The sequence below is a fragment of the Lonchura striata genome, chromosome 1A, assembly GCF_050655825.1.
Source record: "Lonchura striata isolate lonStrDom1 chromosome 1A, ASM5065582v1, whole genome shotgun sequence".
Taxonomy (NCBI): Eukaryota; Metazoa; Chordata; class Aves; order Passeriformes; family Estrildidae; genus Lonchura; species Lonchura striata.
In genome coordinates, this window is record NC_140741.1 from 61,449,702 (window position 1) to 61,475,244 (window position 25,543).

The 25,543-nt window shown below is 51.0% G+C and overlaps 2 protein-coding genes across 7 annotated transcripts; both read right to left on the reverse strand.

Annotated features, from left to right (window-relative positions):
• Positions 1 to 62: 62 nt before the first annotated feature.
• SEPTIN3 (septin 3) lies at positions 63 to 19,118 on the reverse strand. Of its 6 annotated transcripts, XM_085569896.1 has the most exons (11): positions 14,244 to 14,357; positions 13,316 to 13,468; positions 8,774 to 8,965; positions 8,396 to 8,524; positions 7,594 to 7,675; positions 7,101 to 7,238; positions 6,619 to 6,736; positions 6,073 to 6,168; positions 5,148 to 5,247; positions 4,620 to 4,671; positions 63 to 3,373 (listed from the first exon to the last, which is right to left on the reverse strand). In XM_085569896.1, the coding sequence occupies exons 3-11, from the start codon at positions 8,934 to 8,936 to the stop codon at positions 3,238 to 3,240; spliced, it is 1,014 nt and encodes a 337-aa protein (XP_085426022.1). In that variant the 5' UTR covers positions 8,937 to 8,965; positions 13,316 to 13,468; positions 14,244 to 14,357; the 3' UTR covers positions 63 to 3,237. The 6 variants fall into 6 exon arrangements, with proteins under 6 accessions (XP_085426022.1, XP_085426021.1, XP_085426023.1 ...); XM_085569895.1 differs by lacking the exons at positions 13,316 to 13,468; positions 14,244 to 14,357 and adding an exon at positions 17,460 to 19,118; XM_085569897.1 differs by lacking the exon at positions 13,316 to 13,468 and having other exon boundaries at positions 5,148 to 5,244.
• Positions 19,119 to 19,477: 359 nt separating this feature from the next.
• Positions 19,478 to 23,281, reverse strand: SMIM45 (small integral membrane protein 45). The gene is made up of 3 exons (XM_021552708.4): positions 23,126 to 23,281; positions 20,662 to 20,734; positions 19,478 to 20,135 (listed from the first exon to the last, which is right to left on the reverse strand). Exon 3 carries the CDS (start codon positions 20,131 to 20,133, stop codon positions 19,927 to 19,929), a length of 207 nt encoding a protein of 68 aa, XP_021408383.2. The 5' UTR covers positions 20,134 to 20,135; positions 20,662 to 20,734; positions 23,126 to 23,281; the 3' UTR covers positions 19,478 to 19,926.
• Between the last annotated feature and the right edge of the window lie 2,262 nt (positions 23,282 to 25,543).

Below are 25,543 nucleotides of genomic sequence, written 5' to 3' on the forward strand. Positions count from 1 at the left end.
GCCCCCCGCGGCGTTCGCGGCCGGCGGCGCGCGCGGCGGAAGTGAGAGGGCGCGAGGCGGAAGCGGGCGGCGCTCGGTCGGTTTAATGGCCGCCGGCGGCGGAGGGACGCTCTGAGGGGCGGCCCGCACAGCGAACCACAGACACTGGTGCCTACGCGGAGCCCTGCTCGCTCCTCTGGCTCTCTCTGCTCAGTGCAACCACGCCTGTTCGCTGCCGTGGTTGCCTCAGTGGAAGTTGTCCAGGATTTGCCGTGCTTAGCAAAGTTTCTCTGGCGGACGGCTTATCTGCTGAACAGCTTCTGAGCCTCCGAATGCGCTGGGTGGGCATCTCTGGCATAAGGTTTAGACTCTTCCCCTCTGCAGCATCACTCGGGATCTCTTAGGGGAAGAGCTGACTTGCTGTGGTCATCCTGGAAGTCAGCTGGTGGCGCTGGATTCAGACTTTCCCCAGCTTATCCATTCACAGAGACTTCTTTCCAATAGTATGTCCCGTTGTCATGCCACGTGGGATTTTTTTTTTTTTTTGTAAACTTTCTGGTAGGTACACGGGACATAGGACATTGGCATGAGCAGATGGCAGTGAGGAGTACCTGAGCTTGTTTTTCTTAGCAAGCTTTTATGGATCCTTTAGAAGTAGTCTATGATCCAACAAGAAATTACAGAGCAGGGTGTAAAAAACACGTTATTACAAAGAAATAAAAATTCCTAAACCTATAGGGCAAAACACACAACCTTGTCTTTGAAATCCACAGTACAGGCAAAGGAAAGTCTCTCTTGTATTGCATGGGTCTGCTTTGCTTTCTTTAAGCAGGGCAGCATTGTGTCTCTGCCCTAACCCTTAGTTGGGCCCAAAAGTCATAAATGTTACTATTCTGTAGCCCAGGGTGAAGGTGATGGGACTGGCTTCGTGCTTCAGTGCTGTGAAGAAGCAGAACCCTGGCAGTGTCTTTGCTGAGGTTCACGTCTTTGATGTCCTTGGGCAGAGGAGGGCTGGTTGTGTGGCAGGATGGGTGCCAGCGTGGCAAGGCTCCATGGTATGGCTGCTGGCACCAGTGACAAGGCTCCTGGTCCCTGCAGGACTGAGGAGGCTTAGTGCAGGGGAAGGGTGTGCAAGGCTGCACGCACACACTGCATACAGGAACACCAGGAGCTGTGAACATGGGTGGTGAAAGGAAGTGCTGGTATGGCCCTCACATCCTAGTGGTGCTGAGAATGGCTGATTTGTGTGGACAGGTGGGAATGAGAGTGAAGAGAACCCTTGCTTTGCAGTGACAGCACCAGAGAAAGCCACAAGATGGACATACGCTCCTGACAGTTTTGCTAAGGCTTGGAGAACCCTATTGCCAGCCCTGGCCCCCATATAGCTCCGTCAACCAACATCAAGTTTGACTTGAGTCCTCCTCTGCTGCTTGTTTGCTGTTTTCTTCTTCCTTCCCCCAGTGCCAGCCTTTCCAACCCCCACCCCAAGTCCCTGCACTTCCCCCATGGTGCTGCCATGCCAGGCCATGGCATTCCACACATGCGTTTTAAGCGCGGATGGCAGCTCTCCTGGAGGGGGACAGCCCCTGCCAGCCATGTGACACGCAGAGACAGGCAGACACTGCCGAACTCAGGACATCTCTGGGCTTCTCCTCTCCTTCCTTCTGCCCAGACAGCCCTGACTGTCCCCTCACTCAGGGACACCCAGAAAACAGCTGACACACCAGCTAAACACAAGCATGTGGTCTTCAGTGAAGCTGTGCCTCTTTCTGCTCACAGGTCTTTACCGTCCCTCCCCATCCCCTCCAGGGAAAGGTAAAACAACAGCTTCTCAACAGGACACGAAAGCACATTGTTAAGAAGGCGTGAGAGCTTGGGAGAGGGAGGAAACAGCCTAGAGAAGAGGAATATTCAAATACTTGGAGAAATGAAGGAGAGACTTAAAGGATAAAAAACAGAGAGAGTGGGACAGGGAAAGAAAGGAAGGAAGAAAGCTATGGAGGGCTAAAAGGGAATGAGGACAAAAGCACAGGAGTGGAGGAGGACATAGGACAGTAACAGAGCAGAGGAACGGCACTGCTACAGTAGCAAATGCAGCCATTTCAATGAGGAGAATGAGGAAGAGGTATCTCTTGTGCCCCCACCCTGGCCCAGTGCTTCTCAATCCATGGCTGTTTGCACTCCTCCAAGATGCCCAAGGTGCTATGCCAAGTGGAGCTGTCCCTGGGGGAGGTCCCAGCAGGGAACCCCTGTGGCACTGTCTTCCCAGTGCTCGTACAGCCGAGGGACCATCTTGTGGGGAAGGGTTTGGCCAGGACCTGCTCAGTGCTGCTGGAGAGAGACCACTGCAGTGGGGGATTGCAGCAGGGGATGGGGTGACTCCATGAGCTGGGGTGACCCCTGCACAGATTGGTCTGATCTGCACAGACTCAAATGCCTGGCATGCTTGAAGGTAAAAGCATGGCTTTTGACCTTCGTGCTGGGCAGGGCAAATGCACCCTCTGCAGCAGGAACACATTTTTTCCCCCTGGGCTTTACTTCTTTTGGAAAATATATCCATTTTCCCCAAGTACTTTGATTCTTCTCAAACAGATGCTATAGGCCAAGAACTAATTCTGTCTCCTCCCACCAGTCACTTGCTCTGAACTACAAAACGTGCCAGTCTTCTCTCATCTACCCTGTTCCAAGCTGCCATTTCCCTTTGGGAAGCCGCAGCAAGAAAAGGGGATAAAATGCCAGGCCACCATGCCCTCAGACCAACCAGCTGCCTTTACACCCATGGAAGATCCAAGAGAAATCTCTGCTGACATCTCTTGAAACATGCATGCATTGACTCCACCATTTCTCCGAGTCTCTCCTTGCCATGTCTCCAAGTGATAAAAACAGGACTACAGCATGCCCCACACCTCCCCCCTCCAAAATCCATGCCTCTAGAAATCCTTCCCCCCAAGCACTATTTCCCCCAGGCAAGATACAGAGCTGAGACACAGAAACGAGAGAAAGGAAGCTGACGGACAGTCCACTGTGCAAAAACCAAACTGAGAACGGGACACTCTGGGAAGGATGGGGGAGATGCCCTTGTCCCTCTCTGGCACACAGGGAGGCACATGCACGCCCGCACACACTCACACTTGCATCCTCTCACTCCCACGGAGGATGTGCCACATGCTTCAGAGACAGGCCCATGGTTGAGTCAAGGGTAGCAGGGGTGGGTTGTCTATCCAGAGTCACCAGGAGACCGTGGAGGGGGAAGGTCTTTCACAGGTTACTTTCGTGGTTTTCCTCTGTCTCAACAGTCATGGGGGGCAGCCCTCCATTGTCATTCAGCCTTTTGGCCCTGTAGGTCTCATAGTGGATGTTGTGGGTCACTTCTTTTAGGTCCTGAAGGTGGGTCCTGCAGGGTACAAAGTGGGTTGGGAAAGAGGATATGTTAGCCAATATCAGCACAGTAAGTATTATCCTTCTGATGATAGTTTTATTCCCCAAAATAAATGGAAGATTTTTTCAGTCAGTCAGTTTAGCTAATTATTGTTAGCCCTCTTTCTGCATGGGTGGATAGCATGGGTGCCATGATACACAACTGAGAGCTAGAGTATCAGCATTTGAGAACACACAGGCAGGATGCAGGACATAGACTGAAATTCCTGGCTATGCTTGACAGTGCTCTGCCCTTCTCTCACCTATGCCACTGGCACAGCCACTGGCCATCCTGGTGTGTCAGAGCAGACTGGGGCTTATCTGAAGCAGCGGTGAGGCAAGGAAGCATCAGGAGGTGTATCAGGTTCACTGCAGATCATAAACTGCAGAACATTGCTGTGAGCATCATCTCTAACCTCTATACACAGCCTGGGGGCTTGGATTGTTATAGTCTTTGTGATGATCATTTGGGTAGGATGTTTTTACTGAAAGACTTCGGAAAAGCACCTCTGCTGCAGAAGGTATTACAAAACAAAAAGAAGAAAGTAGGGTGATGTCAAAGCATTGTACCTGGCCAAATGTCTCAATAGCACCATACCCACAAGTGGAACGAGTCAAAGTGCTTTGGTTTTGAACTGTGTTTCTGGTATTTTCTTATTTTTTGTGCTGTTTTTGTAGGGAAGAGAGATGACCCTGGATCTACAGCTCTCCTGCAGAATTTGTGCTGAAGCAACTTCATGAAACAGAGTAGAAATAACACAGGACAATGAAAGCTAATGAAATATGAAGCTTTTCACTTCTAGCTCATATGTTCCAGCACATCCTTCAACCTGGAAGGAAACACAGTCTAGGATGTGGTAGTGACCTCTTTATTACTGACCCATTGTCAGCAGCACATAAAAGTTTTTGAAACCTTAATGGGATTTTTTAAAAAACTCCCTTAGTGCAGGTTTTTGCAGCCTTGAGAGGGTAGTAGTATACTGCTTTTCTCCAGGCATCCAGCTCATACATGAAAACTAGCACCTCCCTGACATAGTGGTCATGTCACTAAGAGAGGCACCAGAATATCTACCCTTTAACTCAGTCCAACTCTACACCACATAAGCTTTCACTGCCTGAAATTTACTTTATTTCCCTTTTAGTATGGGCCATTTCATTCTGACTGGATCTCAGGAAGACTCCCAGCTTGTCAAGAGCAAACTGGTGCATGACCATGACCTTACCTGATGACAAAATCTCGAAGTAGGGCAAATTCACAGTGATTGAGGTTTTCCACTGAAAAGAAAGCAAGCAATTGTTACATTTGATATTTTCCATAGCTCCTTTGTGGTTATAGAGCATGGGAAAGTCACTGCCATGGGGGCAGGTTCCAAGTGGGTAGAGCTTGCATACTTCAGAAAGGAGAGTTGTCTGAACGCCACACTGTCGAGCATAGAGGAGACACACTAAGGGATGCTGAGCATTACACAGGAATTTTCATTTGAAAACCAAGGCAACCTCCAGAGCTTAGCTTCACACACCATGGTGTTCAGAGTGGCTCCAGCTTCTGCCAGGTGGTGACAGTGGCACCATATTGACCATGGCAGTTCCCTCCTGGCACAGCTATTTGAGAATTCTCCTTTTGCTTGGCTTCAAGCAGTTTGTCACAAATGGGATGGGAAGGTAGCCACAGGACATGCTACCTGGACCCTTGTCTATTACTGTGATCTGCAGACAATACTTTCAGCTCCCATAAGCAAGAGGTTTTTTACCTTCAATGATTCCCCAAGGTGTTTTCCTGCCCAGGACTCTTTTGCCATTCACTTGGTACTCCTTGTCACTGCCCACTACTGCAAAGGGCATGCTTTCCTGCTGGGGAGAGACACGTGGAAAGATCCATTGAACCCATTCCAGAGACCAGCACCACCATGGTTCCCCATCCACCTTTCCATGTCTCAGCTCAACAAACACAAGGCCCTTTCCAAGAGGACAGATTCTTCAGAAAAAAACTTCACTGGCTGTCCTTTTCACCCCTCAGTGCTATTCCTAGAATTCTGGGCTCTTGCTTTCCAGGTGTCCTTGCACCCCAACAAACTTAGTGGGTAGCTTGCAGCAGTGCCAAGGGCTCCAGAGCAGGGGCAGAGCTTTTCTGCACCTACCTCAAGCATTTCTGAGGGGGGTGACCATAGAAGTACCTTAGCATAACCAACAGAGGGTCTGTCAGCCCAGATCTGCTCATGTGGATAATTCGAGGTGACTATTTCTTGCCATATTCGTAGTTCTTTACAATAGAAAGATGGGACTCAAAATCCTTCCCCATAAGCCACATGAACATGCATCAAGTTTAATGGCTGAGATTGTACTGAGGAAAGCCAAAAATGGAGTAAGTGTGCAGATTTCCTGGGAAGTAGAACCATAGGTGAAGCTACTGGGGACTCGCATATCTCTAAGCACAGGGAGAAACTATCTTTTTCCAGAGGACAGAGTGCAGAGGACTGCGATCCATAGGGCTGTGCAGATGCTCCTAGGTTTACTCTGCTTTAAAGATATCCCTGGAAAGAGACTGCAATTACCACAGGAATGGAGATTAAAAAGCAGTTTATTTCTTATGTGTGAGGGCAATGATGCTGAAGTGCAGAACAAAATGTGATGCCCTCCTCATCCACCCTTCCCCTCCCACAATAAAATGTTTCCTACCCTGATTTTGTCGTTCTCTGTTTTATCCTCCAAGTCCTCATCAAATTCTTTCTGGGGATAAAACTCGATCCCATTTACTTCTAGTTCCTTGCGCACCTAATCAGAGAGACATTTTGGAGCACAAAGCAGCACAAACCCGAAGGGAAGGCAGTTGGCAAGGCCAGGCAAACACATCTGGGACATCCTTCCAGTGGGCAGAAGCTGGAGGGATTGTCCCAAGGAAGTGCACAGTAAAGTGAGGACACAAGGCAGCAATGGTGAGTCTTTCTCCCAACCTCAGTTACTTGTCTGGCTCTCCAGTTCCCATGACAGAACATATCACAAGATGTCACAAGGATACACACATTCCTTCCTTCTCTAACAGATGCCCCCAGGGATATAAACAGCTGCATTTTTAGGACTTAACCCACCAATCCAGCATTGGACTCTGTGCATACCCTGGGGTTGTGCAATTGCACTGCAATCCCAGGAAGAAGGATACCATTCATTTCTCCCACCTCCAAGCCAGGGCAGGGAAGGATCTCATTCAGAAGAAGAGATACTCACTCTTTGTTTGAATTCAGTTTTCTCCTCCAAGGTCATGGTGTCAGCCTTAGCAATAACTGGGATGATGTTCACCACCTTGCTGAGATGTTTCATGAACTCCAGGTCCAAAGGCCGCAAGCTGCAGCCCAAGAAGGAACAAGATGAAAGGGGTCAATTTTACCCTCCTCGCCTTTAATCCTAATGACTGTCCAAACATCAGGACACCAGTGAACCCTCCCTTGTACATACCTTGCTTGCTGCCACCATGTTCTCATCTCCTTCCTCCCATCCATTCTGCCCTCTCCCAAAAAACACAGTGGCATTTCTCCTGCTCTTCTAATCTTAGACCCTTTCAAACCTCACAGCTCCCAAAGTTAGGCTAAACAGTGCCCAGTCCTGCTGGCAGGATCCCTGGATCCATGTCAGAGGTGTGGCAGTGTAGGGTATATATCTGGCACAGAGGTACCAAGGGCTGGAGAAAGGACAAGGGACTGTGTACATACGAGTGTCCCGTAGGGGAGATGAAGTAGAGGCAGCAGTGCACACGTGTGTCTGGAATTCGTTTCTTCCTTGCAATATTCACCTCCTCTTTCAAAAACTTTTCATATTGCTCGTTGATGTATTTCTCAATAGGCTCCCAGCTGTTGAAGTGGGAGAAAGAGATGAATAGACAGGTACAAATCTCCTCATGTTCCTGCCTACAGTGTTCTCATCTCTGAGGGCAAAGCAGTCTCAGGCATAAAAAAAAATCCACCTGAAGCATCTTGCCATCAGCACAGATGATTAAGAGTTCCTGTGCACTCACCATGTAATATGTGCATACCCCCCAATCACACACACAGACCCATGGTTTCACTGTCCCATGGCTCCATTACCAGCTCCCAAGTGCAACAAGATCCCAGATGCTTTCAAGGGCCAAGCAGATGACAATCACTCATATACCATCTTAACTTCGGCCCTTTCTGGGACACAAGGCCTTTACCTTGTAAAACTCACCAGTTCTCATTGTTGATCTGGTCCCCAAATCCTGGTGTGTCAATCACTGTCAGCTTCATTTTCACACCACCTTCTTCAATGACTGGGGGAGAAATTGCAAACAGTCATACTCCTCCCTGGGGACTTGCTCTCTCATGAACCATGTCTTTGTGTCCCACACACAAGGGAACAAGAGAGCTCTGCCCTCATCCCTGCCCAGCAAGCATAACCAGACCAGCTTGTGTCATGCCTCAACAGTTGTGACCCTCATTTCCATGTCTGACTCCAAATTTTGGTAATATCTACACAAAAGCTACCTTACACCACTCTGCCAAAGGAAAATGGATTTGTGCTCAGTATTACCTACTGTAACACAACTTCTCCCCTCTAACACATCATCCTGAATCTGAGATGATGCTCATTACCCTGCACCACTGTAGGAGTTATGCTGATGCTTTGTGAGGAGCTGTGCACTACCAGGCTTGGGATGGGACCCAACAATGCAACTTGTGTAGCTTATTAAATGTAACTGCAGATGAAAATTACTTACAGCAAGGCTTAATCCACAACTGCAGACTAATGTCTTAGGTGATGAAATCTCTCTAACTATTTGTCTACCCCTCACTTTTGGCTGTGGCATCAGAGGCATTCCAGTTTAAGAAAAATCTTGGCTGTCTCTGAGGCCATCTAAAACTGTCCTTTAGCTTCCTATGGAGAAAGGGCTGCCTTATACCAAAGAATTATTTGTGTAGACTGCTGCAATCTTCTGCAAAACTATGCTGAGGCATCAGTATTGCTTCCACCCCAGCAGCCTGGCTCTTACCATGCCCAATAGCTTTGATCTCCACTGTCTTGGGGATCTTCTCCTCCCGGTTCCAGCCTGAAGATTTGCGGCTCACCTGGGATTTGAAGAGGGTGTTTACCAGTGTTGACTTTCCCAGTCCGCTCTGACCTGAGGATTGCAGAGAGGAAGCTTGTGACATTTGCCACAGCCTGGTGATGACAGCAGGCCCAAATAACAGAGCCAGGCTGGCAGGGGAAGGGGCTGGAGGTGTCTCCTTGCCTTGTTCAGGCTCTGTTTTCCCTCAGAGCAACTTTTGTCTGCGCCCTCATGCCCTCCCCGCAGGGCTTGCTCTCCCACCTGGTCTCAGGGGACAGTCCCTGGCCATGGTTCCCAGTCCCTCAGCTGGTCTCTGCCTACCTACAACCATGATGTTGAAGTCGAAACCTGTCTTCATGGTTTTCTTGCGCATCTGCTCAATTATGGTGTCAATACCAATGTAGCCCAGCAAGCTGGTGTTGATGCCCATGGGCTTCATTGGTACGACTGGCTTTTGTCGTGGCTCTGGGACCAGCTCAGACATGGCTGCTTCGTTTTTGCTCTCCACTGGTCCTGCATGGGGACAAAGATTGAAAAATCATCACTGAGGTGTAACAACAGCCTCCTTGCTGAACTGTCACAGGGGCTGAGGGCAGCCTTTTCAAGGGCTATTGAGAATAACTGAAAGTCAAGATTTTAGTGGTAAGGCTCATCATGGAGCAACATCTGCTTGAGTTTCTAGCACACTCTTCTATGTCCCACTCCAGATGAGGAGGTGAAGTGGGGTTCACTGAGAATGCAGTGTATTGATGGCTACCTCCAAACAGCAGGAGCAGGGGCAGCAAGGCTGGCTGGGCTGATAATCAGGTACCCAAAGCTCTGGGTGTTGTCTCCTTATATTTGTCTCCCAGCTCTCAACAGGATCACCAATGTTTTGCCCCTCCAAATTCACCATAAAATTTGCAATGGAACAGACTTTAAAAAATTATGTGTCAAGTCCTGGCATTGAAACAGAGTTTGGGATGTACCACGAGGACTTGCATGTTGGCCCTTGCCAGGGGTGGCTGCATTACTGGCTGTGGTGCACTGGCTGAGTTCCTCAGAGGAAGACAGTGGTGGAAGTGAAAGCATGGCCATAATCTCTATGCTTGCCTCCCACCCACAGACCAATGTTTTTTGTCAAACTCAAGAAACTAATCATCATGATCAGAAAATTAATTATCTGCCTCTTTCCCTCCTCATCTCTGCTTCCTCATGTCTTCCATGCAAAACAATTGGGTAAAAAGAAAACCCCGAAGGCCTTTCCAACCTCCCTGACCCTTTTTTGGGTGATGGCACACATTGCTAGGGGCAGACCTCATCCATTTATCTCTGTCTCATTAGTGAGTAGCTCCCACCCGCTGGGAGGAAGCGGAGGTTGGGAGAGGACAGGGCATGGAAGAAAAGCTCTAATTGGTGGGGAAGGCAGGCATGGGGGATGAATCTGGAAAGGAAGATTAAGGGGATAGGAATCAAATACCTTTCATATACAAGCCAGCTGCAAGTTAGAGGTTCTCCCACTTGACTCCCATGTTTTGTCTCATTAGAAGGTTATTTCTCCAGGACAGATACAGAATACATTTTTACTTGGTAAGTACTTCATTTGTTTTGGATGCCACTTCAGTTCAAGTATCTTAGACCAAATTATCCCTTTCCATCATTCTGGCAGTTTTTTTCCTCCATGTATCAGAATCCACTGGCAGCAGAAAAGGACATGAGCAGCTAGGCAGGCAACTGCCATTTGGTGGTGACATATGCCCCTCTTCACAAGGAAAATGAGTCAGAAGTCACCAAACTGGTGAGATTGATGGCACCAGTCTGGGGTCCCTGTGACAGCTTAGTCAAGCCAGGCAGAGACAGACTGAGAAGAGGTCAGAAAGATTTTGTTCAAGGACAGAGTTAGGCTGGAGCACGCTCGGTGGCTGAAAGGGAACTCTGCCTGGCACTCCCACATAAAAGCTCCAGTGCTGACACAAGGGCTGCTCTACACAGTGAAGATTTTACATTTTTTATAAGCTGTAATATCCCACTATTATGGGCTAAGGAAAGACCTTGTGGAAGGGCCACCCTTGGCAGAGAGACGGGTGCCTCCACCCAGCTCCTTTTCACTGCTTGGGAAGTCTTTTATATTAAATGGGGAGAAGAAGTTTTCCCCTGTGTGAGACAACAGTAGCACAGGCACTCATGTACTCACTCATGTGGGTAACATCTGAAGGCTCTTGTGCCACCTCTGTTCCACCTTGCCCACACAGGAGAGGTCCATGGGAGGACGGCCCCCCCTCCTGCTTTTCCCCACTGCACCCTGGACTATCATCATCCTCTCCTGAAGCAGTGAGCAGCACCCTGGGGGAAGCAGAGCACGAGATGGACCATTGTCTTGAGTTAAACTGGCAATTTGGAGCACCTCATGCTGCCAGGCAGCTGCTGGAGGAGGCAGCCTGCCATGCCAAGTGCTTCTCAGCTGCAATTCTCTCTCACACCCATCACAACTAGTATGTGCCTTTCCTGCTGACAAAGCATCCCTTGAGGTTCCCATTGTCTTTTTTCAGATTTATCAAAGCTGATGTGAGCCAGGAAAGCCCATCTCTATGGTACAGCACAGGGGGCCAGGCCAGCCAGTTCTGCACCCTACCCTTCATTCGTCCTCTCCCAGGCTGCCCACATCACTGTGTCATGGTTGTGTGGCTGTGCCGTGTCCCTTATGCTGCTGCAGCATTCTCCATATACACCCCACACAGCCCTGCTGGGATCCTACCTAGCCCTAAGAATGGGAGAAGAGAGAGAGAAATGGAACAATGAGGGAATTAGGGACAGGGGGCTGTGGGCCCAGTGAGGCACTTGGCTACTGGAGAAATGGGGGCAAATAAACTCCAAAGGTGGAAGGGAACAGGTCAAGATAGGAAGAAAGCCTAGCTGCGCAGCTTCATGGGATGGGTGCAGAACATGGGCCATGTGGGCTGTGACCCTTTCACTGCCTAGGTAGTAGCTTTTCCTCAGGGAATCTGTTACTGTCTCCTTTATTCCTTCAACATTTGTTCTTATACAGGGAGAAGGAAGGAGGGAATTTTCTGTCATCCTCAAGGCTCACTAAGAGGTTCATAACTCATCCCTCAGTCTCACCAAGGAAAGCCTTGCCCAGAGCCAGTAGATGTTGCTAACTGCTGTGGACATCATAATACAAGACCATTCCTTTGCAAGCTTCACTGTTGGAGCCAGGAGCTTGCAGTGACTAGGGCAGATGTTTCAGATTCAGGTTCTTGGGCAGCTATAGAAAACCCTGAGACCAGGAGAAAAGATTTCCCAAAGTCTCCTTAAATATATTTCCTAGATTTTATATCAGAACATTCAAGGTGTCAGGATAAGCCACCTACTTTTCTCCTCTAGGCCACTTGACGCCTTCTCTGTGTGGGGTTCCTTCCCATACAGCCTTAGGCAGGGAAGTCCCCATTTTGCAGAAATTTTCCCAGGGCTCATCTTTCTGCATATGACTTTTGACCTTTTGCCTCCTACAGGTGAATTCAAGGAGCCAGCTGTGGAACAGCCTGGTGCTGGGGTGTGCAAAACCAGGACCAGAACTGTAAGAGGCACCTTGAGACATGAAACATGCCTTCCTCTTCTCCTGGGAGTGGCTCTGTTTTATGTGCACTAAAGCTAATGGTGCTAGGAAGGCTCCTGACACACTGAGTGGCTGGTCAAGGGGTGGCATTCTGTGTCCTGGGCACATCCCGTGGCCCTCGCAGCTGTCCCCTGTAATGAATGCGTTAGAGGGCACTACAGCCAGTATGGCTAGCAAAGGTTAACCACTTACATCTGCTGTTTGCAAGGCCTCCCTTTTCCTTGCTGCTTTGTTCTCTGTGCTAAGAGAAGCTCATTTAAGAGGGCTGTAGCTGGTGATACCACCCTGCTGCCCAGATCCGATATGAGGTGGCCCTGGGCTGGGCATTTAGGGAATAATATCTGGCTCACAGGAGATGCTCCATGTGACTGGATCAAGGGAAGGCATAGCTTTTGAGGAAGGGACAGGAAGAACCAGAATGAATGCCCAGAGAGGTCCCCATTGTCCCAATTAGCTCCTGCTTCTGATACCCATTGAGCCACCCCAGAACCTCTTCCTGGAAGGCCAGCATATGTGGCCAGCAGCAGACACCACTACTGCAGCTCACCCTTCATGCTCTGATGTTCGCAGGACTTGTGTGGGGACAGAGGTGCCCTGCAGGACCCCTGGGGGCTCAGGTAGTGGGGACCAACATCTACTATGTCCTGATAACCCAGATACAGTCGCATCCCCTCCCCCTGCCTTCCCATCCTTTGTCTGGCAAGAGGGAGGGAGAGCTGCACACAGTGCTCACCACAAACCAGCTTCCAGCAAGGAAAAGCTATTTAACCCCCACATAACACATGGATGGCCTTGCTGCAGCTCTCCTCCAGTGTAGCATGAGGTTGTCCCTCTGCAGCTGGAGGCAGTGATCCTCACACACATCTCACCCCAGCCCCTTCCACCCATACGGTCCTGGACCCACAGTCCCGCTCCCTGTAGATATGGAACAGGGAGGAGGGATGAGTTCAAAACCTGAACCTGCAGATCTGAAGGTGACTGGCAGAAGCAGGCCCTCAAAGGGGCCAGGATGCCAGGTTCCTAGTAAAGAAAGCAAGCAGCTACTCCAGTAGTACAGCCTCCCTGGAGCTCATGGGCATCATGGGCTCCTTGCTTCAGATCTGCAGAGGTGCTGGACTGAGCATCTCTCCACTAAAAAAATACCTTTCCCTACTCAGTTCCTATGATGACCCCAGGGCATGTCTTTCTGCTGTGCAGGGCAATAGCTGAGCCCCACCGCCGGATGTACTGCCTGACCTCAGAGCACAGAACAGAACCATTCTTCTTACCAGATCATTTTGCCCGGCTTGAAGATCATCCCAGTCCTCTGGGCTGCTGCAGCCTTCCTGACAGCAACCTTTCTTCCCCTCAGCACTCTGCAAAGAGCTTGGGCAAAAGCCCAGCTTGCAGTGAAATCTAGGGCAGCATGTGCTGAAGACTCTCTGGAGATGCAAAATCTGGAGGTGAAGGAGCTGGACACATCCCCAGCCCAGCCACCACAGCCCCAGCTATGCCCTTGGTGCTGCTCTCCAGCTCTACAGTCTGGAGATACAGTCCTGTATCCCAGTTCACCCCTTGAGTGGCACAGCTATATCACAAGGCAGGAGGATGCTGAGCACCCCTGGACCGTGGTAGCCACACCATCACAGCTGCCTGTGCCCCTGCTCACATGCCTGCTGGCTCCTGTGCAGATGCCCAGGGAGAGAGAGGCACAGGACATCCCCACTGCCTGTCACTGGCAAGGGACAAGCCAGGTGCTGAGGAGCTTGTGGACACTCCCCAGCTGGATTATCCCTTCCTTTCAAAGCAGTGCCTGGCTCTAGCTACTCTGCATCAGCACCACAACCAGCCCTGCTCCTTCTTCATACAAAACTGCTGCCACCAAAAGGAAAAAAAAAAACCAAAAAAAAAAAAAAAAAAAAAAAACAGAGGAAAGACAAAGCTAGGACCGATTTCCCCCACTGCCCTCCGGGGTTATCCTTCCTCCATGCCCAGAGCTGGGCAGAGTGGGGGCACGGGGGAGGATGCCTGCGCAAAAAGCCCCAGCGGTGTCCCTCTGGCGTTGCCCAGCCCTGCCAAGCCCGGAGCATCCTACCTTTGAACATGAAGCTTCCTTTGTCTCCGAATCCTCTCCCAAGGGGGTGGGTCTCCCCCCACTTTTCTAGCCTGACGCTGATGAAGCAGCACGGTGAACTACAAAGCTCCACTTGCTTTTACCTTTGTCTTTCTTCCCTGTGTCCTCTTCTCCCCCTTTCTCCTTCCCTTCCTTCTCCAGTGGCTATTTCAGCAGAGCGGGGATGCTGGTGCTGCTCCTGCTGCCATCGTCATGTGACCTGAATATTAAACATCTCCGCAAAATCTCCCCCCGCGCACCCTCCCCCGGCTCCATCCCAGGCCCCCCCAGCCTCCCTGACTTGCGGGGGGGTGCATGGCCTCGGGATCGGAGGGGCCGCTGCCGATGGGGCCCCCATGTCCTGGAGGGGCCCTCATTGCACACCCACACCCCACAGGCATTTTCCTGCCCTTTTCCCTCCCAATTCCCCAGCCTTTTCAGCATCTCTGCTTGTTTAGGGAGGGGCATATTTAACCCTTCACAGCTTAGTTCCGGCGGGGTTAAGAAACGGTGCTCTTTGCCCCTAGGTATTTCGTAGGATCAGGGGATTGCAAAATCTCTTGCTTTCCCAGAGGGAGGAAATTGAGAATGTGTTGGTTCATCAAAAGAGATTTGCCCTTCAGCTTGGCTGTGAAGGTGTGAGAAACCTTTTCTCCTCCAGCACCATGATTCCTGGCTGTCAGCCCAAGGCGCAGCGGCAGAGGCAGCGCTGTCCCCTCTGCGTGCATGTGTGTACAAACATGTGTATGGCTGCGTCTGGTGAGCACGGACAGGTCCTGCCACCTGGACCATGTTGGGGTACACGGGTCATATCCCTGTGTGCTCTGGCAGGCACCTCCATGTGCCCTGTGGATGTGTCTGTGCCTAGAGAGCTGTGTGGATGTCTCTGGCTGCTTGCATCTTTGGATGGGGATGCCTTTTCCCTGCTTTGCATTTCCTTCTCCTACATCTGTGAGCCCTGGCTCCGGCATGCACTGTGTCCCTGTCATGCTGTGCTGGGGCACCAACACATGGGAATGCTCTGACCCTCCAGTCAGTGGGATGACAGGAGCACCACGTGTTCCTCCACAAGACAACACCCCTGGGTGATGGCCAGGCTGTGGGATGCCTGGCAGACTTGGCAAGGGTTTGGGGTTCCTCTTTTTCAAGTGCTCTGGGACAAAAACTGCACCCACTGCAGGTTACAGGAACATTTAGAAGTAATTGTCAGCAGCTACCCCGGGCTAGGCTGAGCAGTGGACAGACTGGTTTCCGACAGGCAGGCACTCCAGCACCCAGAAAATGTCCTGACATGGCAGCCACAGTTGCCCGTCTCCCTGCTGGCTGCCAGTCTCACAAACACAAGGGCTGTCCTCCCAGCAGCTATTGCCCACCCATGATTCTGGTGTGGGTCAAGAGGAAATCACTCTAAGGGAAGGAAGCCCCCATCCTCCCTCTCATCACCCTACCTCTTCTGAAGGGTCCTGCCCCATGCTGGGCTCCACGCCATCGCCGAGGGACCCCTTGGTGCCTCCCTCCCACCCTCCCTCTGCCAGCCCAGCCCAACCCGTCAGGGAGACCCACCGTAGCATGGTGGGGCGCAGGACAGCCCCATCTTCGCCACCGGGGTGGCCTCGGCCCCGTCAGAGCTGCCGTGCCGCTGGGGCCCCTCGGCCGCCACGGGCCGGGGCCGCGGGAGGATTGGGGTGACGGGGGCCGGGCCCCGCAGCCGCTGCCAGGGCAGCGGCCCGGCGGCCCCGGGGGCACGGCGCAGGGTGACCGAGAGGCAGCTCCGCTTCGGGCGGGCAGCGGCGGGGCCCGGCGTGCGGCTGGGGCTCCCTGCGGCGGACAGGCAGCTGCGGTGAAGGCCCATCTCCTCCTCCATGGCGGTCAGCTGTGGCTGGAAGCAGAGGTGCAGGGCAGGGGCCGGGGTCCCAGGCGGTCCCTGCTGTCAGGGTGTTTCGGGGTGCAGGGCTCCTGGGGCTGCCGTCATGCACATGCTTGAGCCCCCACCTCCAGCCCTGTCCGGCCAGCCCGCCTCCAGCTGGGACAATGGGGCTCTTGTGGCCTGCATGGCTGGCTCCCACGCTGGGTGCCATGGCCACTCCTGCCCTTGTCCTGCACCTTCCTGACCTCTGCCACCAGCAGCCCCACAACATGACCCCGTGCCCTGTTCCTATGGCAGGAGGTGGAAGAGTGATGCAGACCTGCCAGGTCAGGCCTGTGCTGCCTGCTTCCAAGGACACTGGGTGTGATTTAAAAAAATAAATAAATATTTGAATTTTTGAAATGCCTTCCCTTCCTCTCTTAGTTTTGTCCCCCCTCAAATGGCATATTTCAGTGCAACAATTTATATTCCACTGCACAAGTTCAGTGATCACTTGTTGGATGTTCTTCCAAATTGACACTTCATTCCCTTATGCTGATTTTCTTTTGCTTCTTCACTATTATCATTATTATGATTGTTTCTTAATTTTGCCAGCTTTGTGGCATTTTCAGGGTCAAGAGAAATTCAGCTTGCCACTTTACACCTTCCTCACTGTAAGAAACTTTGAAGGGCAACATAATAAACAAGAAGGAAAGAAGAAAGGTGTTTTGGTGGCATGGGATGAGAATATGAATGGTTTGATGAGCAAGTGAGAGCAAACAAAAGGAGAGACAGGCACCCACAGTGTGGCAGGGACAAAGATTGCATTATTTCAGGTGACCAGGGCTGAGGGAAGTGGAAGAGGAATCACCATCCAATGATCCACATCATTACTGGGAATACTGGTGGAAGGCAGAGCTCAGGACAGTGCAAGTTCTCTGCTTCCTTAAGGGCAAAGAGACAGAAAACATGAAAAAAACCAACCTGATACTTGTAGTATTTCCAGCAATAATGACCTTCTCTGATTCTTTATGCAGTTTAATTCAGTATCTGTAACTATTTCATTCTCCCCTGAGGTCTTTCTGGCAGCACTCATCCCACACAGGAGAAACCATCTCAGTTTTCAGGCAGCATTTGCCTTTAACTATTCCCAGACAGCCTGGCAGTGTAGCTGGCACAGGAGCAAGGTGGATGGAGACCTACCCTCTTGTAAAGGAAACCTCACTGCAGACTGCTCCTTGCTGCCTGCCCAGTGCTAAAGGGAGGCAGCTCCCAGGGGAGCAACAGGAAAACAAAACTTCAACCACACGGTCTGTCACACACTTCCACTGGGGAAGCCTTTGACACTGCTGACAATAAAGTCCTTCATAGCCATGGAAAATACCTGGCTTAATACTGATTGTGTCAGGACTAACAGCACAAAAAGTAAGCCAGAGGAGATGAACAATTAGTTTCCCTCTAATCCAGCCCTCACCCAGTTGCTGTCTTCTTTTGCTCAGTTTCTGCATTGAGTCACGGGCAGAGTGGAGCTCAGCACAGGCACGGCAGCACTCAGAGGAGAGCACAGAGCAGGGGAGAGGGGACCCCTGTGAGTGCAGACTCCCCTCCCTACAGTTTAACTTCTTCCTGACTGCTCCAAGCCCCTCAGCTCCAGTGGAGAGGTTTTTATACTACCTCACAGCTCAGCTGTTTCCATTTACAGGGCAATCCCACCTATCAGGGAGTTGAGGTGAGGAAGCAGGTTTCCCAGTTGGTGTTTGAAGATACGGCTGTGATGTGCCAGAGGGCAGGGAATGTGAGCTGTGCAGGTGAGGGTGGCACACCATGCCATGCAACCCAGCCCCTGGTCGTTTCCATTTCACAGCCCCAAGTTATAAAAATGTATCTGTTTCAGACTACTCCTGCTCTTTTGAGTCTTTGCTTGCCTGGGCAAGTATAACTTTGGGCACAGCAGTAATCCTATTCACTGCATTTCCCTCTTAAGTGAGACTCCCCAGTTAGGGGACTTGCATCACTGTATCTGTTACCTGGCTGAATGAAAGGACTCTTGACTTTCCTCTGTCTGAAACACCGCCAGAAAGCTCCTGCCAGTGTGCCTGGTTTTGGTGTGGAAAAGAATGGTAATGCAATTGCAGTCTGGTAGATGAAATGTCCCAGGAAGACCCAGGATATCTGCAGGATGTCCTGATCCATTCCTTAGAGCTAAAAATTAACTTGGATCCCCAGAGAATTACCAACTTTCAGGCTGCACCTTGTGCTTTGAGCCTTTGCTTGCCAGGGCAAGAAAGCTTTGGGCAGAAGAGTAATCCCACTCACTGCATTCCCCTCCATAAACCACTCACAGCAGCCCAATGAACTCTCCTTCTTTCTTTGAGAATGGAGGAGAAAACTTCCTGCTCCCAGGTTCACAGGTGAGGCTGAGTGACACAAGCCAGGAGCTGTGGCAGATTTTCAGAGCTAGCCTGAGGAACCCCTGCTGCTGAAAGGAGCCACTGGGGACTAGAGCACAGAGCCATAACAATGGAAGGACACTGGAGATATGAGTTGCAAATATACTGGCTGGCACAGGATGCACAGATGTGTGCACATAGGATGGTGGCACCAGCTGACATACCTGGGATATGCAGGAGTGGGACACACAGAATCCCTCTGTGTCCAGAGCATTCATAGATAGCACCATTGCACCTACATGCATGCAAAGGGTGCCTGTTGGGGTAGGAGGAGAAGAGACAACTTTCTGCCACAGGCTCCTTGCTCTCTCAAACCTCCCTGTATACACTGGGTATTGCACTGGGCTGTCAGAGAGAGAGAGGATGGGGATATCACTCTCAGCCCCAGTGTCACAGCTTCATAGAGCACTTTGGTGGCTGGTCATACCTGTGACACTGCAGAAAGTCTATAAACATGGGATTTTGTGCCAGACTCACCTTATACGGCTTGGGTCCAGAAAGCAAAGGTGGCACAATAGGCCCATTTAGGTGGCAGGCTCAATGTTCCTTGTCAGAGACATGCAGGGGAAAAAAAAGGCTGAGGGATGCTTCACAGCTTTCATTGTGAAACAGTTAAGAAAGAGAAAAGCTGTAGAGCTTTGCAGTGCAAGTGACTGAACAAGTGCAAGTAGCTTCACACACTATCCCATCTCCCTCCTTGACAGAGGAGCAGAAGGTCAGGCAAATTAGAAGCAGCTGATGTGGTAAGTCTGGTAGCATCCCTGCATGGAGGGCTGCAGAACATTCTTAGCTTGACACAGGACTTGAACCAACCTCTTTAAAAAAGACCTTTAATTTCAGTGTGGTGCATCTGGAATGGATGTAGGGATGGATGCCCTCCATCTCCCAAACAGACACAGCAGGGGTGTGCATTTTGCAAGGATAAAGGCATTCAGTCTCTGAGGCTCACTGAGCCCTTGGTCCCTCTGCACAGAGCTTCAGCAAGCTCACCATTCTACCATCAAGAGTGGGTGCTGGGAAGAGCTCAGCTGAAGCAACAGTGTGTATTGAAACCAAATTTATTTTCTCCAAAATACCCCTGTAGACAGACTGTGTTAGATTTAACCTAGGGAATAGGAGTACAAGGTTCTGCATCCTTTTGCAAAACCTGGTACCTTTCCTACTGAAGATCCTGTCAAGATGCCTGGCAGCTCAAACTCAGGTGATTAGCAAGGGATATTTCATTTGAGTGGCTCATCAGTCTTGGCCACAGGAAGGAGCCGAAGTCCTTGGCTGGCTGAAGAGCTGTGAGCACATGGGAAGCCCAGCCAAACAAATCTTGACTAAGAAGCAAAGGGGCAGAATGGTGAGTGATGAGTATGAGACCCAGACCAGCAGAGAGCAAAGTGAAGACCAGCCCCACTTTTATCAGGACAGGACTACCATCCCTAGTGAGGCTTGTGGTCTGCTGCCTACCCAGGAGAGATTCCTCTGGCTGCAAGGGGCAGCCTGTCAGACCTCAGGCACCCCAAAGGCCAGGTTGTCCCGAATCATCAGTGTCTTCCGAAGGTCTCGCTCCATGATTGGTCTCTGTGTTCGCCACTTATGAGCTTCCTGGAGTCCTGGTTCAAAGTAGTAAATGCAAGCTCCAAAGCCCACCAGGATGAGAATAGAGATCATCAGATACACAGGCACAAACCAATCCAAGAAGTGGGGCATGGCTGCCAGAGAAAAGGAGAGAAAGCTTATGCAGTGGGAACACCCAAAACACACCTCCACCAAAACAAGACATCTGCCTCATTAGCTGTGCCCAGTCCCTCCTCACAGCCCTGCTGCACCTGGCTCATGCTTGGTTGCACATGAAGGCACCTCATCCACTGGGAGAGGTCAATGCTTTTTGGGTCATTGCTGGCACCTCTGCACAGATTGTCAATCCTCCTCCCTCCCCACAGAGGGGCTTGAGCTTGCTTGCCCCCAACCCTGCTGCCAGTGATTAAAGGTAGGTGGTAGGTAAATACAGCTGCTTCTCACCTCCTGCTTGAGGGAAAATCTGCTTCCCCTGACACTCCATTACCCCTTTGAATTCCTAGTCTGAGCTCGCCTGGCTCAGGACTGAGCCCTCCCTTACTGCACCTCTATTTCAGGTCCTGCTTTGCCAGGGATCAGGGTCCTGTGTTCAGCACCAGTCTGTGAGCAGACCTGAGATCCCTCCCCAACATCAGCCACTGTGCAGGGGGGGACACTCACCAGGAGCAGCCGATCTGCTTTGCCAAAAACCCCTGGCCAGCCAGGTGCACAGTGAGTCCGGAGCAGCGTTGCCCTGGGGAACACAAAACAACACCACACTGTCTGATTGCTGTTGGCCCAGCACTAAAAATGGGAGAGAAGGAAGGAGCAAACACCTCCTTGTCCAGATGTAAGGGCTGAATATTTCTGGACAGGTGAACAAATGGGGTTCCAGCCCCATAACCTGCTGGTTCCCTGGCACATTCTCTTCCCACCATTATGGCCCTGCTGATGCCATGCTTAGGGCATGCACCCTAACTTAGGATAATTTAAAACTGTAATGGCATCACATTTGATCCCATCCCTTATCTCCATCCTTTGGGAGGGAGACAGCAACCCACACTGCAACCTGCAACGGTGTCCAGCCTGTTAAGCTCTGCTGCTTGCTCTGCACGAAAATGACAGCCAAGGTGTGGATCATGCAGGGACAGAAAAGGGGATCAAAAAGCTTTGTTAAAGGCTTTGGTGGATTAAACCTGGCACCCTCACGCTCGGGAGAGCACAATGGTGCCAGACTCAGGCACAAAAAATGCCGTCCTGAAAGGGGGCTTTCCATAACCCTCACCCTTGGTGGGAATGATGAAATGCTCACTGACTTCAGTGGGGACACAATGAAGTGCACCCACATCAAACTCCTGATTTTCCAGACGGATGAAAGCTATCACGTCTGACCATCGCCCAAGTCATCCCTCTGCAATAACCATATATCCCCAAATTCCTGGCACAGGGTGGGTTAATAGGAGGCTGGGGAGAGCTCTGAGCATTTTCTTCTTCTACCCTGCTCCTGGCCCATAAGGTTGATGCCTTTTCCACACCAGGGGCTGGGCTTTTTTTTTAAATACCACAGCCATCAGCTGTTTCCAATGTGCCCAGCAGCATTTATCGTCTGGATACCTCTTGTCTCAGGAGGGCCTGTAAAAGTAAGTTTTTTGTCACAGGTTAAGATCTGAAACAAGCTGCAATTCTTATTACCAGAAGCAAGAAACTGCAGAAAACACCTGATTTCCTCCCACTTATTGGCATGGATCTGATCTGGGCACTGCTGCTGCCTCTTTATGGCTGCCTGTACCTTCCTCAGGTGAGCAACTCCTGAGGAAAGCTCCCACCATAACTTGCAACAACCTCACAGAGATGTTGTGAGGAGCTGTGGGGCTTCCATTAATGCACCTTAGGGGACCGTGTAAGGAATTAGGCACGAACCCCTTCTGCAACAGTATCTGGGTCTGAACTCTGGGCCAGAAACCCCTCAGCACAGCTTTCCTACATGCTCTGCGAAAGCAGCTCCTTTGCACCCCCTTTGCCCCCCAGCTGCATCTGCAGACATCCTGGGAGTCTCAGGCTGCTGCAAACCCCTTTTTCAGAGGTGTCTGCAGCTGGTATCTGTCCCTGGCTGTCAACTGCAATGGGCAGGATTAGGGACACTGTGAAGGTGAGTTCAGCTTGGACCTCATGGGCTGATGGGAGGAAAGCCAATAAACTCATTCCCTTCCCTGATCATCCACTTTCCAAATGTGTGAGTGAAGCTGCTATCCAAAAAAAGCACTGCAATAAAAAGCAGCCCTACACACTTCCCAATTCATCCCTCCTAGTAGAGCCAGCATTTCCTAGCTCCTTGCCAGCAACCTATTCTTCAGTCTACTTGCTATGCAGCCCTATCCTGCTGTGTCCCCGTGCTGCTCACCCGTCCCTTCCCCCTCAACGAAGGGTCCTCATCATGGCCAAGCTGAGTGCTGGATGAGGTGTCAGAGCCCCCCCCTCCAGCCTCTGCAGGGCTGGCCTGGAGAAGCATCTTGCTTTTGTCAGGCAGGTGAGCAGATTTTGGCTGCAAATACTGAAAAGAGGGTGTTTCATTAAAAAATGTCAGCTTTCTGGAGCAGTTCTGCAGATATAAAATGTGCCTTAACCTTGCTGGACCAGTTGATCTTCAGCACCTCATTTTGCAATGGGACATCAACATCCCCCCAAAGACACAAGAGTCCTTGGTCTTCTATCTAAACCCATGACTTACATAAATAAGCTGTCTGACCCCTTTTAAACCCATGCTGCACCTCACTCCAGCCTCTTGCCTTCAACGACACCCGTGGATCCCCCATGCCACCTCCCACTGCCCCCGAGATGTTGTGGTTACACTTGTGACAGGAGCCCCAGGGGCCACGTTGTTAGTGGCACGGCAGAAAATGCTCCTACAGGAGAATTTGGGTACAGAACCCTCCCGTGCGCATGGCTGGGAGCACAACTCGTTTTGCAGGGTTACAAGCCGTGGGCTCACCTCGACCGCAGGAGATTCGCCCAGACCTGGGCACCCCGGTGCAGGCTGCAGCTTGGGGCACAGAGCTGCCGATCACTGGGGACCCAGACATGACCTCGCTCCCATGCACCGCATCCCCAGCAAGCACCGCTACATGCCCTGACACCTGTCACCTACCTTCTTCCACGGGTGCAGGGCGACGGGATGACACTGCTCCCTCCGGCATCTGCCGACTCCCAGCCGGGATGAGTCAGGCTCCTTTCCCGGCCAGGCAGTGCCAGGGAGAAGGGACCCCGCGCCGGGAGAGCTGGGTGAGAGCGGGAGGCGACAGGCGCGGATGGGCGGGAGGCAGGCAGGGAGGGAGGGATGGCGGGAGCAGCTGCGGCGGGCGGGGGAAGGACAGGCAGCCAGCAGCGTGGCCTCATTGCTCAACGGGACTCCGGGGGGCTTCCCCCACCGCCTCCCAGACAGTGTCAGCCCCGCTCCAGCCTCTCCGGGGAACCCTACCGCCGGCCTTCCCCCACAAACGCAAGAACGACTGGCTGCATCCCGGCGCGGGGAGGGGGAGCATTTTAGCAGCGGTCGCTATAGCAACGAGCATCCCCAGCTCCCCCGCACATGGTACCCGGGTCAGAGCCACGAGGGAGCTGGCCGCGGGATGCTCTCCCGCCTCCCGCATCATCCGCAGCCCGGCTGCAGCCCAGGAGGAGGAGAAACTCTGGGGCACACGTGTGTGATCTCGAGCTGATGGAGATGGACAGAATGTTCAGGCTCCACAGATTTACTGGTGTGTGCAGCCCGAGCACTGGGGGCTGGTGGTTTTTCATCAGTGGGTGGGAGGCAGAGAGAGAGGGAGGGGTTAGAGGCAAAAGGGGGTTAGAACTCCCTTCAGGGCTTTTATATAAAATTAAAACAATCAACACTTTGACCAAAAGAATCTTCCATCAGGGAACAGAAATACAATGCTGTCTGAAGTACTATTCTTGCTTTCAGTGAAATACCTTTTTCCTGAATCCATACCTAGTTCTGTCATTGCTGCTGATGAGAAGAGATGTTTTGTTAAAATATTTTCAGCTTTACAGCAGCACAAAAATGGGAACATGCAAACTGGTTTGGTTTTTCATATTGAGGTTGTTTTGTTGTTTGGTTTGGTTTTGTTTTTAATTTTTTTTTAAAAAAGGGAAATTTTCACCACGACCCAGAAATTGTTTAATGCAAAAGAGTTTTAGCAAAATCAAACTGGCTCCGGCCCGAAAAGCTGCCTGCTCTCCTGCCTGTGCTGTCTAGCTCCACCCACTTAGTTTTTGACACTTACAGCCCTGCAGATGTGCCACAGTGGGTTATTGTAAAGGTTTTCAGGATTAATAGTATCCACTGAAATGTATGAGGCCTGAATTTGTATCTGCTATACTCCAGGGGCTGTGAGATTTGAGGTCTTAATTCCCAGTAGGTTGTGTTTCAGGCACAAAGGAGTTCATCCTCTTTCCAAGCCAAGCTGTGGATGGTGACAGAGCCCATGCACACCTGCCAGCTGCAAGGGTAATGCATGGTAAGGGTCTGTCACCTGGTCTCTGCCAGGGTTTCATCCACCAGTGCAGAGATGAGGCTGTGATGGATCCGTGGGACCTGACTGGTATGCTCTGGGATTTCCTCTTCATCCTCTTTTGGTCTTCCTGAGCCTCACTTTTTCTTGATGTAACTTCACAACAGCTTAGAAGCATTGAGTATAGGTCTTGCAAGCCTTCCGTACCTAGCAAGAAATCTGCATGGAGGATCAGATCCATTAGGTTTAGCCAACTGCTTCTTGGTTTATCCCAGTAAGGTAGGCACTTCAGATGATTTCCAGAGTGGACCCTGCAATCGTGCCTTAATTTTAACCTCAATGAAGTTTGGGCATGACATCTTGACCATCAGCACAGTTACTGCTTCACTAATCCCACTGCAGGGGGTGGAAAACACAAGCCCCACAGCTTTGACCATACTGGGAGAGAAACCTGTGCTTTGGAGAAAAATATTTTTAAAATTAACTTTGGAGGATATTGTTTATTGCATCATCAGAGCAAACCTTTAGGGCAGGCAAAGACAGTCCATTTGAGAGGGTAAAAGGAAAACCACTTTCCAGGTGTGCAAAGAAAATGAGAGGGAGATCAGTGGTTGCTGGCACAAGGTAGGAGACTATTCATTTATCCAAGTGACTGGTCAATGGTGAAGCTGCAGGCACTCAGTAGAGCCTGACAAGCCAGGTATATTCATGTCACAATGTGTAAGCTCCTCCCATTTTCCCTAGCCAACTGTTCCAGCTCTCAGTTCTAGGTCACCTCAGGGGCACATGAGAGCCAGTGTGTATTTGCCAGTCTTCAACTTATTCCAGATCTAAGCTCAGGCTTAATGCCAGTGTGCTGCTTGTGCAGCCAAAAGCCCAGAACAGAAATGGTTTTGACTCACCAGGTCATTTTTTCTTCTGGCTCACTTCCCTGCCATGCAAACACTGGGAGGATGTGACAAGGAATGGTGATCACATCTTTCTGCAGCTACCACCACAGAAGTGAGCAAGGTCACGACGTGGCAGCCTCTCTTGCTTCAAGCAGGAATCTC

What these genes read in the sequence shown, in the direction of transcription:
- SMIM45 (XM_021552708.4), bottom strand. Translation starts at nt 20,133, where the DNA reads ATGCCCCACTTCTTGGATTGGTTTGTGCCTGTGTATCTGATGATCTCT.
- SEPTIN3 (XM_085569895.1), bottom strand. Translation starts at nt 17,493, where the DNA reads ATGCAGAAACTGAGCAAAAGAAGACAGCAACTGG. An exon ending in ACCTTGGGGAATCATTGAAG is followed by an intron (nt 4,672 to 5,147) that starts GTAAAAAACCTC and finishes CTTTCTTTTCAG; the next exon opens with TGGAAAACCTCAATCACTGT. An exon ending in CTTCGAGATTTTGTCATCAG is followed by an intron (nt 3,374 to 4,619) that starts GTAAGGTCATGG and finishes TGTACCCTGCAG; the next exon opens with GACCCACCTTCAGGACCTAA.